General features: G+C 37.6%; 1 protein-coding gene across 4 annotated transcripts in view; it reads right to left on the bottom strand.

Annotated features, from left to right (window-relative positions):
* flna (filamin A, alpha (actin binding protein 280)) overlaps positions 1-18194 on the bottom strand; it is a 40426-nt gene extending 22232 nt beyond the window's left edge. For all 4 annotated transcript variants that reach the window (XM_079848650.1, XM_079848652.1, XM_079848651.1 and 1 more), the window contains exons 1-6: positions 17966-18194; positions 13258-13736; positions 1781-2032; positions 1147-1244; positions 358-505; positions 27-223 (exon numbers count right to left, since the gene is read on the bottom strand). In XM_079848650.1, the coding sequence (XP_079704776.1) occupies positions 27-223; positions 358-505; positions 1147-1244; positions 1781-2032; positions 13258-13633 (1071 nt within the window). In that variant the 5' untranslated portion in view covers positions 13634-13736; positions 17966-18194. The remainder of the gene's footprint in view (positions 1-26; positions 224-357; positions 506-1146; positions 1245-1780; positions 2033-13257; positions 13737-17965) is intronic.
* Between the last annotated feature and the right edge of the window lie 218 nt (positions 18195-18412).

The raw sequence follows: 18412 nt of genomic DNA, 5'->3' as shown, positions 1-18412 counted from the left end.
TTAGGTGTCTTTAAACTTTTAGGTACCTTGTGTTGTCCAGTGACTTTTGGTACATAGAACACGGAGTAAGTGCGGTTCTTGTCATTGTTGGCAGTGACTTTAGCCTCCTCGCGGTGGCCGGCTGGGTCTTCCACGTAAACCAGTACCTCGCCCATACCAGCGCTGATAGTCTCAACAGTGAACACAGCCTTCTTCATCACAACATTACCTGTGGGCTCAATACCTACATGGCACAGAACAATATCTTCTCTTAACCAAGAACTGACTCTCAAACATTAAAACGATATCAACAGCAGACATCACTAAACTAAAAACCACAGCAAACAAAACTGCTATAAGTAATTGATCACCATATACCTGGTCCATATGCACGGGCCTTTTTGGGGTTGAGTTTGGGCCGCAGGGGGGCACCAGGCTTGAGTTTGGCTTTGGGGAACTGGGACAGATATGTCATAACGGAGTGCTCATCCACATTGGGATCAACAATTTCTTCTGGAGTGATCACCTGGTTAAGAAACAAGGAATGTGATTCAGTCCAAACGCATGCAATTAGTAAAAACTTTGTAAAACAAGGTAATTATTAGTAAAGTGTTTAGTAAGTGTTCATTGTGCAATATGGTGTCTTGAAGCCAAGCCCACATGGCAGCAGGAAATTTATGTCGATTGGCAAAACACACACAAGAAGTCTGTATCATAGTAACTTCTACCCAGAGGACGGAAACGTATCTAACCACATGCATAACCGATGGCACGCAATACATCAGGCTTGGCACGCATCGTAGCAACAAAAAACCTCACTGGGTATTTTCAGGACACCAGTAGAGAAAAAGTGATTTGACTCAGTTCCTTATGCATCTAGTCTTTTTTTTTTTTTTTTATGAATAAAACAATAAGCACTACGGTAATACTAGGTGAGATTACATACTGAAACTGTACCATTATGACCAAGGTGAAAACGGCATGTGGGATGTAAGAGCCGAATGATTTTTCATTTGCTTCCATTCCAATTTAGGTCATGATGAAACCACAAAAGCTATGGTTGTTGCACTAAATTAAACACACCAGGTAGGGGGCTCTAGAACATTGTTCTCTGCTTATTCAGTAGTTAATGAAAAGGAAAGAGATGACTGAACTAAAATAAAGTACCTGAGGAACACCAAGCCAGTCATCAGCCTGCTGCATGGCCTCCCTGGCATTGTCCACAGGCTTGGTCTGATCCCAGGAATCCCAGTCTGGACAAAGACCTGCAAACAAAAAGAAAAAAAATAAACAAATTGTATTTGGCCATCAAAGTTTTCTAAGCACTGTCATTAGACTAGTTTTTATATATATTTATATATATATCCTTGTCTTGAATAAAAAAAGATGCTCATTATAAGGTGCTAGAGTTTAATTAACTATTTAAGTTTGAGTCGTTTCTATGTAACAGTTTAAGACTGATTTAATAACACAAAATCTTCAGAAAGGTACCTGTATTGAATTATATATTACATTTGGTCAATTTAAAGTAAAAGTTGCCATTTAAGACCATGTACACACACATAAAATTTTCCCAGTGTTCATTCAGTGTTCCTTGTTCATTCTTACTTATATTATTAATTATGTAATAGAAAATCATCAATAGAAAACAACATTCTAAAACAATTATAATTCTTGGCTAGATATCCCAGGCCCATTATTCACATAGGCTAACCAGAAGAATTTAATACTAAGGGTTTCAGCCCTCAAGTGGTATGAAATGATCTTGAGATCTTTCATGATTCCCAGATCCCCTGTTCACCTGGAGCACAACTGTCCACCAGCGCGCCAAGGGCTTTCCCAGACTGCCAGTCGCGGCTGAAGTTGGTGATGGGCAGCTCGGGCAGCTTGTTCTGTATCCATCCGAGCAGCCTCTGCTTGGGCGTCTTCTGCTTGCTTTCTTCGGTCTCCTCCTCCTCGTCCCACATGGGCATGGAGATGGAATAATGCAGGATAAGAGTCCATATCAGACCCAGGATCAGCTTCAGGTTCCCATCTACTATGGCCTTACTGTCTGTAACACAGAGATGGAGAGACGGGTTACACAGAGACTGCCAAAACACATTGAGTTAAATTGATCTTTAACCCATAAAGCTGGAACAAATCTTTTTACCATTCAGTGCAATATGTTACTGACCATCCTAGAAATGGTCACCAAACAATGAAGTGTTTGTATCTGCACTGCATATTTGAAACATTCAGACTTAAAGCTGGCACGACTTCAGATTCAGAGTGTAGATAATAATTACAGGAGACATTTGTGGATTAAACTGTCTAGATGGTTGGCACGGTCCAGTCTGAGGGTCTTTTCAGGACAAAATTTCAATTTGAAAGAGCCAGATGAAGCCTTATAGCCTTTTATTATAAGTTCTGCTATAAAAAGAGAGGAAAAAAAAAAAAATGTAAACCATCTCCTCTAGGCACTTCACCCAGTGTTGACATCAAGATCTGAACACTATGATCTACACCCTCATACAACACTTTCACACTTCCCTTTCCCTTCTCTTAAACAAGAGCCAACGCCCATCCAGAATGTGGTTATAGGCTTGCACATGTGTCCCGAGTCACAAAAGACAGTTGAAACTATTCAAAGCACAGACAGAACACTCACACTCTATCCTACACTGCATTTAGTATATAAGTGAGGTCAAATCCAAGCTGGGACATTGAGAGAATCAAGAGATATTTGAAGATAATGTGGATAATCATTCACTGATAGCGCTTGCATGCTCTTGGGGGTGGACTAGGGCAGGGCAGGGCAGTGCAGTGCAACTTCCTGTTATAACTGAATCATGCTCCACTGAGGATGCAGTTAACCTTTGCAGGGAACAAAAGGGAGGGGAGACTATTTCAATGTAACACAGAAATCAACGTGTGCTACCAGCAGTGAGCAAAAATGAGGTGACGTGATTTGAACTGGAAAACTTTGATTTGGTGATGATGAGTATGCCTTGTTCCAGATTAGATTTTAAAAGGTTAGTTCACCCAAAAACATTGTCATTAAATGCTTGTTATCCTCATTTAGTTCCAAACACATAGGACTTTATATTTATTGAAACAACTTTTGGTAATGCAACAAAAAGATTCTAGTTGTTAAAATAAGTTAATAATTTCAACATTTAACGAACACATTAAAATAAAAAATGTCAAATCAAAAGATTCATAAATACTGTAGCAAACATATTTTTGATCATTGCTATTGTTAATGCATTAATGGGGCTTTAATTTAAAGTGTTACAGGTATCTTTTTATGAAATTGAGAGCTGTACCTTCCTTCATTGAAATTTAATTCTATCAAAACCTAAAATGGTCTAAAAAATAAAAAAATAAAAATTACATATACATATACACATATCTCAATGCACAGTGCTCAAATATGGTAAACACGTGGATTAGAGTGTTCAATTCATAAGGATTGCTTTTACAATTAACTTTTTGAATGGTCAAAAGTTAAGGGAATGGACATTCACAGGAGGCATGACATGAGTAATGAGTAGTAAAAGACTATTTTAATTTGAGTAAACAATCATTTTAAATTCTAACAAAGCTAGCTCAGCAAAACATTGTCACAAACCGGAAAGAAAGCACTTTATCTGTTCAGAAATAGACTCAAAATGAATGCATTGTATATTGTGAGATCTCACATAACATTTTATCCCCCTCCTGACCCATTCCAGTTATCCAACAGTGCTTGTTTGGCCATGTAAAATGGTCACATTTTTCTCTAGTTCTGGTCTCCCGGTGTGGTTCACAAACCATGAGCCCCCAGAGTCTGATGGAATTCATCTTGGCTTCTGGTGAAGGTGCTGTTGAACCTTCTCTGATCCCTTTATTCTCAGACCAAACACACTGGGCATGCGATTCAGCAACAGGGCAATAATATGAAAATTGATGAACCCATTAAAAAAAAAGTGCCATTATGGTTAATGCTGGAAGGGGAAGTTTAAACATCACCAAATTCTTCCAGAGTCAGCTCAAATGGAACATCCTGTAGATCATGCAAACTTTGTGACTCTTATTACTACAAGAGCACTGAAGGGGAAAACAAATTATGAGTGAAATATTAGAAGCAAACCCATAGTCAGGATAACATAGCCTAATAGGGTAGACTATGATGAGTGACTATTGCAGTTTGATTCACTGTAATGCCAGTGAAACGAAGACAGAGAAATAACAAAAAGACAGAATGAACTTATTACATGGGAACTTGTTGGTGCTTGTTTAAGGTATTAGAGGCGGACCTAACAATCAACGCAAGCCAGGGCAGGGCTTACAAAGACATCCTGAAGGCCAAAAATCAATCACAGACAATACAATTAAAATGATCCACAGTTATTTTCTTTCAGGCAGCATATTTTTTGGCCTTTAGGGCCTTGGGAGATGATCTACTTCTGACATCTCAAAATCCTTTGGCGGTTCGTTTTATCATGGTCAAAGTTAGAGTAAAGACCTTGAGACTCAGTAGAATAGGCTATTGTGCCATCTTATTCATCACCCCCCCAGCGACCCTCCCTCACTGACAGAACAGCGTGCAGTGCTTTGTGGTTCCCACGAAAATATGCAAATGTTAAATGTTTCAGGAGGTCTTTTTGGGGTGCATTTGGAATGGGGGTAGGGATGTTTGAATGACGAGTCTGCTAGTCTGTCTTAGTCCTGTATAATTAGGCTGATTTAGAGTCATGACCACCAAAAGATGATCAGAAGCATTTCTTAGGGTTCGGTCACATTGGATGCGTTCTTGCGTTTATAAATAGCTGAATGAAGCGCATAAATGGAAATTAAAGCAACATTTCTACACTTTTACGACTGGCAAAAAAAAAAAAAAAAAAAAAAAAAAAAAAAAGTATTATTATTATTATTATTATTATTATTATTAAGCGCAGACTGAACCAAAGGCTTATCCAAAATAAATAGACTGAGTGCACAAAACTATTAATCTACATATACAACAACAAAAAAATAGATAGACTTGAATTTTCAAAAAAAAAATATTGTCAAAAGGGGGTTAACGCATTAGAAAATGCTTGTGGGCTGTAGTGGTGATTAATTTAGAAACTTTTTTTTTTTTCTGTAAACTAGTTAACCACACTAATAGACTAGTTGATTTATGCATGACCAATTGACCATCCTGAACTAGATGTGGGAGGGGGTTGGAGGGGGATACAGGCCTGGTGACGCACTGCACACATTGGCAAACATATGAAACATGACAGGAATCTGTGTTGCTGCAGCATTCCCACCACACACTGCAGGAAACATACACACACCATGATCACACTCATTCCTTTTAAGGACATTGTGCTCACAGCTCTCCATCAAATTCCCAAAACATGAATCTCATGTCTGAGAGAGAATGCTGGCAGTGAGTAAGAGAAGATAAATCAAAGGAGACTGAGAAAGAGATAGATGATGGAAAGAAGAGAGGGATGGTCAAAGAAAAAAATATACAAAGGACAGAGATAGCCTGTGCCCAAAACCCAAGGAAGCTGCATTCCTGTCCAATCACTCTGACTAAACAAGCTGTTTTCTGCATGAAGGCATTATGACGTCATGTCTGATGACCTAAAACAAATCCAAGTGAAATTTGGACAAAGCAAATTGGCAAAGTGTCCATAAAGCCTATTTCTCAGGAGACAAGACGAGTCATATAACACATTTTTAAATTAAGGCAAGTTTTTACAACCGGGTCCCTTTAGTAATGAATTAACATTAACTAACAATGAGCAATATTTTTGTTATAGTCTTTATTGATCTTTTAAAAATATATATATTTTAACTATTCATTCTTAGTTCAAGTTAACAAATGCAAGTATTTAATGTAAGCAAATGGAACCTTATTGTAAAAAGTGTTACCAAATGTATTTAATTACCGCTAAATAAAAATTCCACTAAGAGTCAAAGGATTGTGGGATTAAGGCAACGGTACGCTGCCGATCAGATGAAGGGGTGTTGGTAGAAAGGATGTAACAAACACTATATTCGGATGTGCTTTGTTACCTTCCTATTTTCATATACTGCCTGCCAAGCCTTCGGACACAACCACAAACTTAGTCAAAGGAACTGGGACAGGGCTGGTGAGTTGTGGCCTTCCTGTTTGATCCATGTTGGAGTGCTGAATCATCAGACATCAGAGCAGAAATTCATTCCCATGACTCACCCTCTGTCTGGACCTGCCAAATAACCTCAGCCGCTCTGACATCAGCCCTCATCCTTGACCCAACATCATAGGACAACATACATACTGCAGATGTCTGAAGACGGGAGGAGCGTTCATTCATACTGAGATATACTGTATTTCATAGGAAAATGTAACATATTTCAGTTCGATAATTAGCCTTTCATTCACAAAGTTGAGGTCATTTTCCAGCAGTGGGGGTTTCATGTTTGCACACAGCTGTAGAGGAGGATTGAGGAAATTGCACATTCCAAAAAGGTCTTATCATGGTCAGGACGTCTATACACAAACGCAATCAGAGACAGAAAATTCAACAAATTACCACCCCCCCCACTGGGGTCCAGTGTTGTTTGGACTTCAACCTTCCGCAGAAGAAATAAGTCAAACAAGTTTGGAACGACATGATTGAATAATTGTTTTTTGAACGAACCCTCTCTTTAATGGAAGTTAAAGTCACAATGTAATGGAAGTGGCAAAAAAAAATTCTCCAGATGGTGACATGTCCGAGTGAAAAACTACTGAAAAGAAAGAATTCTCCATTGGTTAATTGGATTGAAGCAGATCTGAATGAGAGCTTTCAGTCGATCGTAAGAAATACAATAAATGATTGGAGAAGAAAAGTATACGTCAGCAGAGATAAGTCTGATGTTTCACCAGAAGATCAAGTTACAACATATTTTGAAGATATTAAGGTCAAAAATATAAAAAAGAAAAAAGAAATTGATGAATCGTTCACAAGATTAATAAAATGCATTTAGAAGTTAGAACACAGATAGGGTGAATTTCCACTTCAGGACAACTTTAATAAAATGTTAATCTAGCTTTTAGTAAACTACGGCGCAGTGGGGCCCTAAAATATAACTTTCTATGCGATTCAACGTTTTTCACTTTAATGCCAGTACAAAATTTCTCCACATGGGACACCCGCAATGACACTACCTATAGTCAGCATGTTTCTTTATCTAATATCTGCAGTTTGAAGAACCTAAAAAAAGCATGAAGGTCATGATGAGAACCATGTGGCACAGAAATGGCGAATTCGGATCGTCCCAGCTTTTCAGCATTTTCAAAATAGAGCACATCCACTACATGATTTTAGGAGCAAGAACTCTGCGAGAAAACTTCCTTTTCTTCTACTTTCTATGACTTCCAAATGTCCCTCCCTCCTTCTCACTCTCTCTCTCTGGAAATGTTCCCCTTGGTTTTTTAGCCTTAAAAGGGCAGAAGCAAACTTGATCCTGGCAGGCCACCCATTCCCTTGCACAGGGGTTTCTGATTACAGCAGGGAAAGGGAGGGAGTAGGAGGAGGCAGGGAAAGAAAGAGAAAGAGTGAGGGAGGGAAAACAGACTAGAACAGAAAACTGCTGCGGTAGTACTTTTGTAAAACCCCATATTGACAGAGCAGGATTGTCATTTGGCTTGGATGTTTAGTGTCTGGATGGAACCCAGTTCCATCAACTTCACCTCAAACAAGAGCCCAGGAGAGTATGTGTCCATATTAAACATACGATTTGCATTACATCAAAGCCCATGGAGAGTGTTTAGTGCCACAATCCATATATCACACAGGCATACAAGGCAAGTCTACATTTTAACAAGATCGCAAAAGATCTGGCCACATTCAGTTATATTTCCGTTCATCAGTAGTTCTGCCAGTGTGACTGTGCACATAAATCTCTGCCTTTAAATAAGGGTGGAGACAAATGCCTTGGGACAATCTGATAAGTATTTTATTTTCCTAAAAATGAATCATCCCCTACAATCTCCATTAGAAAATCCTTACAAGGAGTTTTACATCAGCAAGCAAAAAATGTTGGCGATGAATTATTCTATGGGTTGCCAGATCAAGGAAATGCCATGCAATTATACCTATTAGGAAACCCCCAACCAACACTACTCCACCCTCCCTTGATTCCACTTGGACTTCTCTTATTTGCTGTCCATTCCCCTTTGACACACCTCCCTTCTCCCAAACTGAATACATCATATCCTCCATCTAAAAATATTGCATTTGTCTGCATTAGCTTAACAACTCCAGCCAAATTCAATTTCTTATCTCCAAAAGGAGTGAATTGCAGCAATCTCAGCTCAACAGAGGGAGAGGTTACCCCCCTTTAATCAGTTTCCTAGCCACAGTCTATTCTACTCATCTTGATTCACCGCCTTCCTGGTTGAGTCCCCATTTATCTGGTCTACCTACCTATTTGTCTGTCTCGGTTTGTTGTCACGAGGCTTTTCAGAGTATGCGTGTGGCAGATGTCTTCATGTGGTTTTCCATGCAGCTGTTTTGTCTAGCAGGGTGACAATGCCCTTAAAAAACTTAAGGGTTTTACAGTAAAGTGGAACTTCAACATCTGAGTCACAGAGTCATTCTAGTGCAAAATCACCTTATTTCTTTGTTTATGCAGAAATTTGGAGATTCAAATTTGACCAATTAAAAGAGCACAGAAGACAACAATAACGGCAAAACCACATTGAGGTCGCGTTGCAAGACTTGCCATAGGGTGCTTTCCAGTGTGGTGAAGGGTGTGAGGGTACACAATCACACACACACACACTTGTACACATGCCACTTATTCATTGGTGTAAATGAAGAGTTCAGATGCAAAAGCCTCTAAGTGCCATCTGAAATTTTCTTCTAGAATGATCATTTTTATCAAGCTCGTATATTTAAGTTCAATAGTTTCACTTAAATGACAATTAATAGGTCATTTTCATTGCTATTTAAGTGAAATTACTGAACTTAAATATACAAGCTTGATTAAAAATGATCATTCTAGAAGAAAATTTCAGATGGCACTTAGAGGCTTTTGCATCTGAACTCTTCAAATATGCAGAAGAACACCCTATTTATTTTAGTTTATGACAACTTTACAGATATTTAAAGCAACTGCAGTCACATGGAAGTCCTGTTCAGGAGCACTAGAGCATAGCAGTTTAGGCTCTATAAATAAAGATGAACAAATGTATGGTTCCATAGTGAAGGACTACCCATAATCCTGACAGAAACCGTTGAACCACCAAAGCAGACATAACTATGGAAACCATGCCAAAAGAGCTCAGCAGCAAACTCCCATTCCCATGAAGCATTGCACATGACGTAACTGGTCAGACTTCCTACTAGATACTTGTGTATATTTGTATAGTTTACATTAAACTTCAAATATATTATATTTTAATACTTAATAGCTTGATAAGATTGAGTTGTTTTTGATTTGACTATAATGCTTCATGGGATTTTAGTTACATAAAGAATTAACTATAAAAGACATTAAGAGCTGTCTTTTACCATTGTCCTGTTCTTCATTTTCAGATTATTATTATTTTTTTACTTCAAATCATTGTTGTGATTCATCTCAAAACTGGTTGGTTCAGTTCATGTCTTGGAGCTTTATTTTCTTTTTTTAATGTCCATGGATAAAATAGGAAAAATACTTCTGCAATCAAGGCAGTTGTAAAAGTGTCCCACTGCTGTGCTCCATGCCACAGTACTGACTCTCAAATGAACAGGAAATCCTGGCATTACCAATAAAGCACAGGAACATCAGGAGGGCCTCTAGCCATGGACCCGTTAAATAATTACATCTCCATTTAACTCTATAACTCTTTTTAGTAGGGATGCACAGTATATCGAAATTATCGAAATATCGCAAATGTATCGCGATATGCATATCGCAACGGCTTGCAATAACTGGGGTCACAAACAAAAGACAGAGAAAATCACTCACTGCTCTTGGCTAAATAACTTTTGTAGCTTTAATAACATATACATTTAATTCAGAGAGTGAAAACTAAGCCATGTTTTATTACTACATTTGATTATTCAGTTTCTGTTGTTAAATAAACCTAATGTAGGATAACCTGAAACCCTAAACCCCGTGGTTTACACTGATGTAAAAATAACACTTCTGCTACAGTAAAACACTGCTGTTCACTTTCAGAAGTTGTAGGGATGTTTTCTTGTCACAAAAATAATGTGAAAAATGCATGTAGGTTAGATAATAGATCATTTAAGTTTACTTTACACACTTTAAGCATTATCGTATCGCATATCTTCAAAATCGTGCAGCCCTACTTTTTAGAATAAATTATTTTTGAAAAAGCTTAAAACTTATGTACAAATAAAAACATTAAAAAGCTAAATGTATCCAACATGCATTTTATAGTAAAAACATGTAACATTTAAATGTGATAGAGAAACTGGGAAGTAAACTAACAGTCTCAACTCAAGAGAAGTTGAATTTAGGCACACTGCATTCTGGAGGCTCTGAATTGTTACACAACTGGTCATTAAAGTTTAATGAATTTATTCTATCCTGCACCTATAGGCATACACTTACTGCCTAGTGCCTACATAACAGAATCAAGTCTTAACATGCAACTCACTTTAACAACATAACGAAGACAATTGTTCTGACCAAATTCACTATTCTGACTCCATAAGGAATTATTGCATGTAAAAGCACCTCAACTAAGGCAAGATATTGATGAACTTATTTGCTGAATAGCATCAACTATTCTGAAGTTTCATAAATGATTAAGGAAGCTGTGTTGATCAAGATCAAGCTCTGTTATGTCACGCTTAAGTACGAACACGTCAGATGAAGAAACTGACTGGAGCGTCTCTAGGCACCACACTTGAAAGCTCTTTTATGAGCTCCACCCAGATGAAGACAGAGATAGAGGGCTCTCATTCTCTTCCCCACCTTGGAAGGCAACTCTATATTCGTATAGACAAGTAAAAAATGGGGCCTGTCATGACGGGAACACACATACCACTTTTACATACAAGCACACACAAGTGCATATTTAGTCATACGTTGCATGTTCACACATTTTAATATTCTTATTGAAAAGCAAGAACATTACTTTAGTAATATAAACAGTTCCAGTAACTAAAAACTCACAGCAATGATTAGAAAAACAAATTGTCCTACCAATAAGCATATTGCATTTAATAACTCGTATGCATGGCAAAAAAGGCTTAATTCACTGGCAGTGAGATGTCATCGTAAAAATACAGACAATCACACCATCATCTGTGTGTAAGCAATTTAGAGTCCAGCAAAACTTTGTTTGCTCATATTAACAGTAAGGGATGAAGGTGTTTCTAAACACAAATATTGAGCAATTGCTGAATAATCCTTGATTGCAACATCTGAGAGGATGTTTATTCATACCCTCTGGGCGCCGTTGGGAAAATATCCCATTAAGAGCAAAACCCTACAGCCATTGGGCTGTGGCACTGATGATGAAATGAGCTTCCTGACGAGAACAAACTTCATTAAAACACTTAAGACAGGACAATCTATCTGGACAGAAAATCTTGGAATTCAAAAGCCAGCTTAACTTGGAAATAAAAGGCAAAAATGTTTAGGATTTTGAATAACTTAAAACAAAGAATGTTATGATGTAAACGAAGAAAAACTAAAGATACTGAACTATTTCTAGGACATTAATCAAAGATATAAATTTGTGACAATGATCATGGGACTCTTTGTACAGATGGTCAGAGGTAGTGTTTGCTTTTTTATTAAAGCTTAAGATGCTCTTTGGATACCTCGAATCATGCAGAACTACATACATTTGTGCAAAACCTGATGAAAACCTGATAAAGCAAAAAGGGAGCAATTAAATAAGACACTCAAATTATGCTACACTTAAAATGTAAGCCCTTTAAGACTTACTAATTTCAATTGCATAGTAAAATTCCATCAAATTGAATAGAATAATCCTAGAATAATCCTAAGAATAAATAAAGAATTTATTTTAGAAAAAAACTAGAACTTAAAACATTTTGTATAAATCTTAATGGAACAATGGAATGGACCATTTCAGTTTACTTTATGCAATTCGTATTTATAAATTTAAAACATTTAAATGGGTTTAAATTTATGAAGGTTAATAAACTGAAATCGTCCATTCCCTTGTTCCATTAAGGTATAGACTATACAAAAATGTTAAGATCTAGTTGTTATTTGGCGGAATTTTACTATACAATTGAGATTAAAATCTTAAAAATGGTCTTAAATATTTTTGAGTGTAATTTCACTCCAAAAACGAATATAGCCTATCACGAATCGCCGCTAGTGTCTAAAATGAGCCATAAACTGGAGGGCGTGTCACTGTGTTAGTCATCAATCACAACCGGCATTGAATGAGGGAACCGTGTCTGGACATTTCTACACAGGCAAATGTTGTGTAACTCGATGTTCTAATCCATCCGTTAAAACGTTGACACCCAAAACAACCATCTTAAACTCTGATAAAGACAAATTTGCTCCTTATGAGAGGAAGGCGTGTCCTCGCGGATCGATAGGTTATTTTATGCGACTGCCCTGATGAATGAACTGATGAATGGCATGTTCACTGATAGCCACGTGAGAAGTATAATAATAGAGTCCGACAAATAAAACGTCAAAAATATCAAAACTACATTGAGAGGAAAACCTCCGAGGAAGTGAACATTCCAATTGAGAGGAACGGTTCAGTTCTCCACCTCCTCGCCCTACTGCATCAACATTTAACAGAAAATAAAAGTCTGGGTGGGTGCACTAGTTGAGCTTGGACTCATTCAGAACTCAAACTACAGTTAAACTGCCCTAAAACTATCCGCCATCTACTGCTGCTTTACGACATTCTGGGCTGGACTTGCAACAGTTGAATGGAGCGACTGTGGTTCCTCAGAATCCTCACTTCTTTGTCAGACTCTAAACTGCAAAATGCGACTAAAGCAATATCTTATTTTCACAACCGTCCGCATGAGCGACAAGTTACAAAAAGTCCACAAAACACGTGTAACTTGTGAAGCAATGATACAACTTTGCACAAAACAATCTGTGGCCACAAAGGCCTTCATTGCCATCATTCTTTCCCGTTATTTTTGTGGCCTGCCTAAAATTTCATGCCCTGTTTGTTTGCCATGCAGAAGTCGGATCATAGTTGGATGCAACAAACATAGGAACAAACCCAAAAAACACATGGCATTATAATTTCGCAACTATATTTAAGAAAAAGAGCAATGTTCAAAAGCGACCAAAAAAAGAAATGAAAAGCAAACATACCTATGGACACCAGCTTGATGTTTTCCCTGTCCAGGAACTCCAGAGCCACGGAAACGTTCTCCAGCTGCATCTGTCTGAACGTGGGGCGCTGGTTGTACTTGCGGAACATCTTCTTCTGGCTGAGCACCTCCAGAAGCGCGATCAGCCGGAGCCCATCGCTCAGGTCCGTCTGCAGGTTCGCTATGCGCTTATTGACACATTTCAGATGCTCGTTGCACCAACGCGTGAATGTATTTTGCTGGATCTTCTTCCATGGCGCGTCCTCGGCGAGATCTTTCTCTGTAGCGGGCATGTCTGCGTCCTTGTCCGGGGAGAGAGAAGCGTTGGATTGGGGAGCGGCGGCGCTCGACTGGTGGGGGCGTGTGTGTTGACTCATTTTTATCGACTCGGGTCTCCTGCACTAATTCGCTGTCTCGCTTTTTGGGTGGAGTCTTGAGAAATTGTACAATTTGTATGCTCTTCTTTCCAAAGTTATGTGACTATAAGAAAAACAAAATATTTGTATATTTATTTGTATGCATTTAATGGCATTTTTCATTATCATCAATTCATGGCTTTTAAGTTCGTGGATTCTTTCTATAAAACTTCGGTTTTTAAGAAGTTGCTGAATGAATATGTGTCATTGTGTCATGCATTTAGTCTATATGTAAGTATAAGGTACCCGGTCTGAAAACAGCACACTTTCATGCAGCATTCACAGGATATTACGCAATGAGAGTAGCCTATATCTAGAATGTGATTGTGTACACCACCCTAATGTTGAGTTTGCTCTTCACGAACTGACAACGAAAAATTACAACATTGGCCGAAATCAGTATTGGAAATATATTTTTTAAAAAGTCAAATCGTCAAAGAAAAGCAACACACATTTGCTATGGTTACCTCCAGTCTTCAGACATGTGAAAGCAATTTCAATTAAAAAAAAAAAAAAAACATTTTGATTTACTGAACATTTAAAAGCCAATATTAATCTATAGTATGTTTACATGTTATACTTAATATGGACATTCATTTCACTTTATGCATTTATCAACACACATATATCTAGGCTACAGATTAAATCTAAGCAAATGTTCTACTATGCCATGTGTTGACGTATAAGCTACCACTAATTATCAAATTATGAACTGCTGTTGGACACGGTGTCTGAATAACTTAAGTGAAAATTCACAACAGATGAGTAAGAAAGTTGAAAATATGTCTAAAGAGGTGTTTGAATACCAAGGTGTGCATATAAAAATATTGGCAGGATTTCCAACTTCCTTGTACCCGTTTTGTAGGGGAAAGTCACAAAATAGAACAATTTAGAGCTGCATTAATCCAGCATTTGACTAAATAAGGCAAATGGGCCAAAACAGTGGGTGAGGACGCAGTCCAAAAAGAATGTTTTCCCTTAGAGCTTTTTTCAGCATTTGTCTCTCCAGGAGAATCTGTGGAATGCCCTTCATGTAATGAGCCACCGATGCCCCCCTGACCCCCTCTCCAATTCCCCGCCCCCATCATAAAACATCTACATAACCACACATATCTGTTCACAATATGTTATACTCTTGTTCTTGTTCTCTGTCTCCTTCAGATGTATCCTCAGGGAAAGCCTGATATCGTTAACAGAACATAAGATAAGGAGAAGGCTAGCCTTCAGGTTTTTCATTACAGTCTCACAACATAACCTAAAATCAATAAGGTTACATTGTGTCAGACTCAAGATCATGAACTGCATTCATGACTATTTATTATACTCCTTGTAATGTATAACCATACATCTAATTTTATAAGTCAACAAAATCACCAATGTTTTATATTGTTATCAAATCCCATGTCATATTATAATGTCCACAATACAGTCAAACTGTAAATAGGCCAGTTCCTCAGAAACAAAAGAAGAACAAACAAGTCAGGCATTCAGAACACACCAGTACTGCTGAGCCCAGTAGTTTGGCGCCACCTGCAGGATATATGTAGTATGACATGCTGGTTTTATGATTTTCCATACAGCACTTTTATGGTAAAAAATAAACAAAATGACAAAAAACACTTGTTCAGTTTATAATTAGATTTCCAAACATGGATGTTTTTTGTTTTGTTCTGTTTTTTAAATAAACAATAGATATATCATGTCTGACCACGCAGAATGGGTTATAAATGTTTCCAATGTACTTTAACTGGAACACAAATGGGACTGTATAGTACTTAAGTACTCTAACATGTAGCAGACAAATATGGGAATATTGTCAAGGTTTGAGACACAGTTGAAAAGAACAAAGGGTGCCCATCAACTGTTTGGATTCTGACATTCTTCAAAATATATCCCTTTGTATTCAACAGAAGAAATAAATAGTGGAACAACTTGAGGGTGAACTTTTGGATGAACTATCCCTTTATCCCTTTAAGTGAACTTGTCTGAAGGAAAACCTAATGATAATCATTGTTGAGTAATTTCACATTTAAACAATCATATCAAAACATGATCTCAACGTAGTGAGTTAAAACCAAAATAAATGTAATCATCTGACTTTAGTATAGTCTCATAGCATATAAGGTTCCTTTGAGGACTGCTTGTCAGAGTAGTGAAGAGAGGAGGGCACGTGATGCCATGATTCAGCCATGCTGAAAAGTGTGGTTAACCCATGTGTTGCTGTCAACCGCAAAGGCTGATGTGCATCTACATATGCATGAGTGAAAAACACAGATTACACCTCGAGGGGAAAGATGGCATTCGGGTATTTTTGTTAAGGTGTTTAATTCTTGTGTCAACAGGATGTGGCTTTGCTATTGCTGTTGTGCTCATACAAACCAAATAGAAAACATGAGCAGCTAATCTGTGTTTTATATCATTTTTAAATCCAAATAATTTTAACATTGCAAGAGACTGGGGCTAGTTGTCACACTTTGTACAAAAAAAAAAAAAAAAAAAGATTCAGTTCATTATAGGGCTGTCAAAAGATGAATCGCGATTAATCGCATCCAAAATAAAAGTTTGTGTTTACATAATATATGTGTGTGTACTGTGTATAATTATTTTGTATATATAAATACACACACATGCATGTATATATTTAAGAAATATTTGCATACATATACTGTATATATATTTATATAGTTTATATTATATATAAATATATTTTTTTTATATATATATAAATAACACATTTTTCTTAAATATATACATGCATGTGTGTGTATTTATATATACAAATTTAATTATACATACACAGTACACACACATATATTATTAAAAACAAACTTTTATTTTGGATGCGATTAATCGCGATTCATCTTTTGACAGCCCTAATTCATTAGTCACCAAGAAATCGAAATTGACAATTCTTATTTTTTCATTGAATAGCAGTGTTTATTATAAATGATTTATCCATGCATACAATTATTTATTTATTTTAATTAATGTGCCCTCTAATATTTAATCAAAATAACTTCCCCTCCCTCTTGCAGTGATATATCTACTCTTCTCTGATGATGTGTTCACTGGCGTAAGGGCGGGACAACCTGTCACTCACATGACATCACAGCGATACCATCCAATCAATTCCCGATAGACAAAATCAACATTCAAAAAGCTTACATGTCACAATAGGGAAGAAAGAATATCACACTTTTCAACTTTAAACACAGGTTGACCAAACTGAGGCAATGATAAATTTGTATATTAAAATAACTGTCTGCATCAGATATAAAAAACACCCCTGTCATGACAAACACTTCAACTTTTCAATTAAAATCTATTTTCATTATGACTTGTCTGAGTGTATGCCAGTGTGGTCACTTGATTAACCAACAGCTTTAGGGGGAAAGTAATGTAATTTTAGTTATGTCATTGTTCTTGACAATGACTCTTGAACAATGTGTTTGAAACCAACATAAAACGACTACTAGAGAAAACAAACATTTGTGTAACTGGACTTTTGACTAAAAAAATGATAGTTAGCCTACTGATACATAGATCTTGTGACAACTAACATCGTTCTCCCCTATATAGAAAGAAAAATCTGTGTTGAAATCTTAAAAAACCTGATGTTGAATCTTACTGTCTCACGATTGTCATCCAGGTGAGGTCGGGATGTTTCGTGCAAGATTTTCCTCGAGCATGGGGGGGCGCGCGCAACTCACATCAAAGGATGAAGGGCGCGCGGATCTTTCCATATTTTCCCTTATTTGGTGAGGAGGCCTTAATTAGATTACGAGTGATGCGCCAAAACCTCTGCAGAGCATCGGGTTTATACACTTTTCGTAAATGAGGACATCATAATAAGTATTAATATGAATTAAATATTAATGTTTGGATTTGCATGTACAGACAAAGCCTTTTACGTAGGTTAAATAATGTATTTAATATTCGTTAAAGCTTTTTTTTTCGTTTCATTCTGTCTCCTTAGCAATATCATATAGATAAACCCTCACACCTCGTTAAACATGCAGGGCACTAATAAGTAGGCGATATGATATTCAGTCATTCAGTAGCCTACCATTACGGACACTACGTTGCACGCACCCATCCCGCTACACGAAACATGTATGCAAAACACAAGACTTTTTTTGTGGTAAAAAGTCTGCGTCATTGTTTTTCTACGAATTTCACCCAGAGCGAATTTAGTTTTGACGCAAAACTAGAATCAAAGTAAGCTTCCCATAACATTAGGTTCAACAGCACAAAACATGCCTCGCAGCCCTGAATAGAGGTTTTAGAACTTACGTTTTGCTGGTTGTCTTGCAGTAATTCTTGTTGCTGTATGCTATCCCTTCAGATTTTGCGTGTGGCACAGGCAGCAGAGGGTGAACTTCACTGGAGCACAGTGCAGAAAACTCACTGTACGACCCTCCCGGACCGGACGAGTGTCCCAGGAGGAAAAGCTTGTTCGCTGAACTCGAGAAAAAACACTAGTGACACCCTTTAGTCTTTTCTGCCTCCTTCTGTCCTCTCTGCTGTTAATGCGAGAACCTTAATTGGTAAAGTATCAAAGAGGGGGGGTTCTCTTGTGTTCGCGCGAGCGCGTCTCGAGCTGACGTGATACCGGCGGCCGCGCCTTCAGATTGTAAAGGTATGATGTCACCCTGTTCAGACTCAAAGCGCCTGTATCTGCTCCATCTGCCTGAACACTGTTGCTGCTGCTCGACAAAGAGCTTCTGCTGGCTGTTTAAC

The sequence above is a fragment of the Squalius cephalus genome (assembly GCF_949319135.1).
Source record: "Squalius cephalus genome assembly, chromosome: 18".
NCBI lineage: Eukaryota > Metazoa > Chordata > Actinopteri > Cypriniformes > Leuciscidae > Squalius > Squalius cephalus.
The sequence above is the reverse complement of the archived record's forward strand: the minus strand, read 5'-3'. Positions and strand labels throughout refer to the sequence as shown.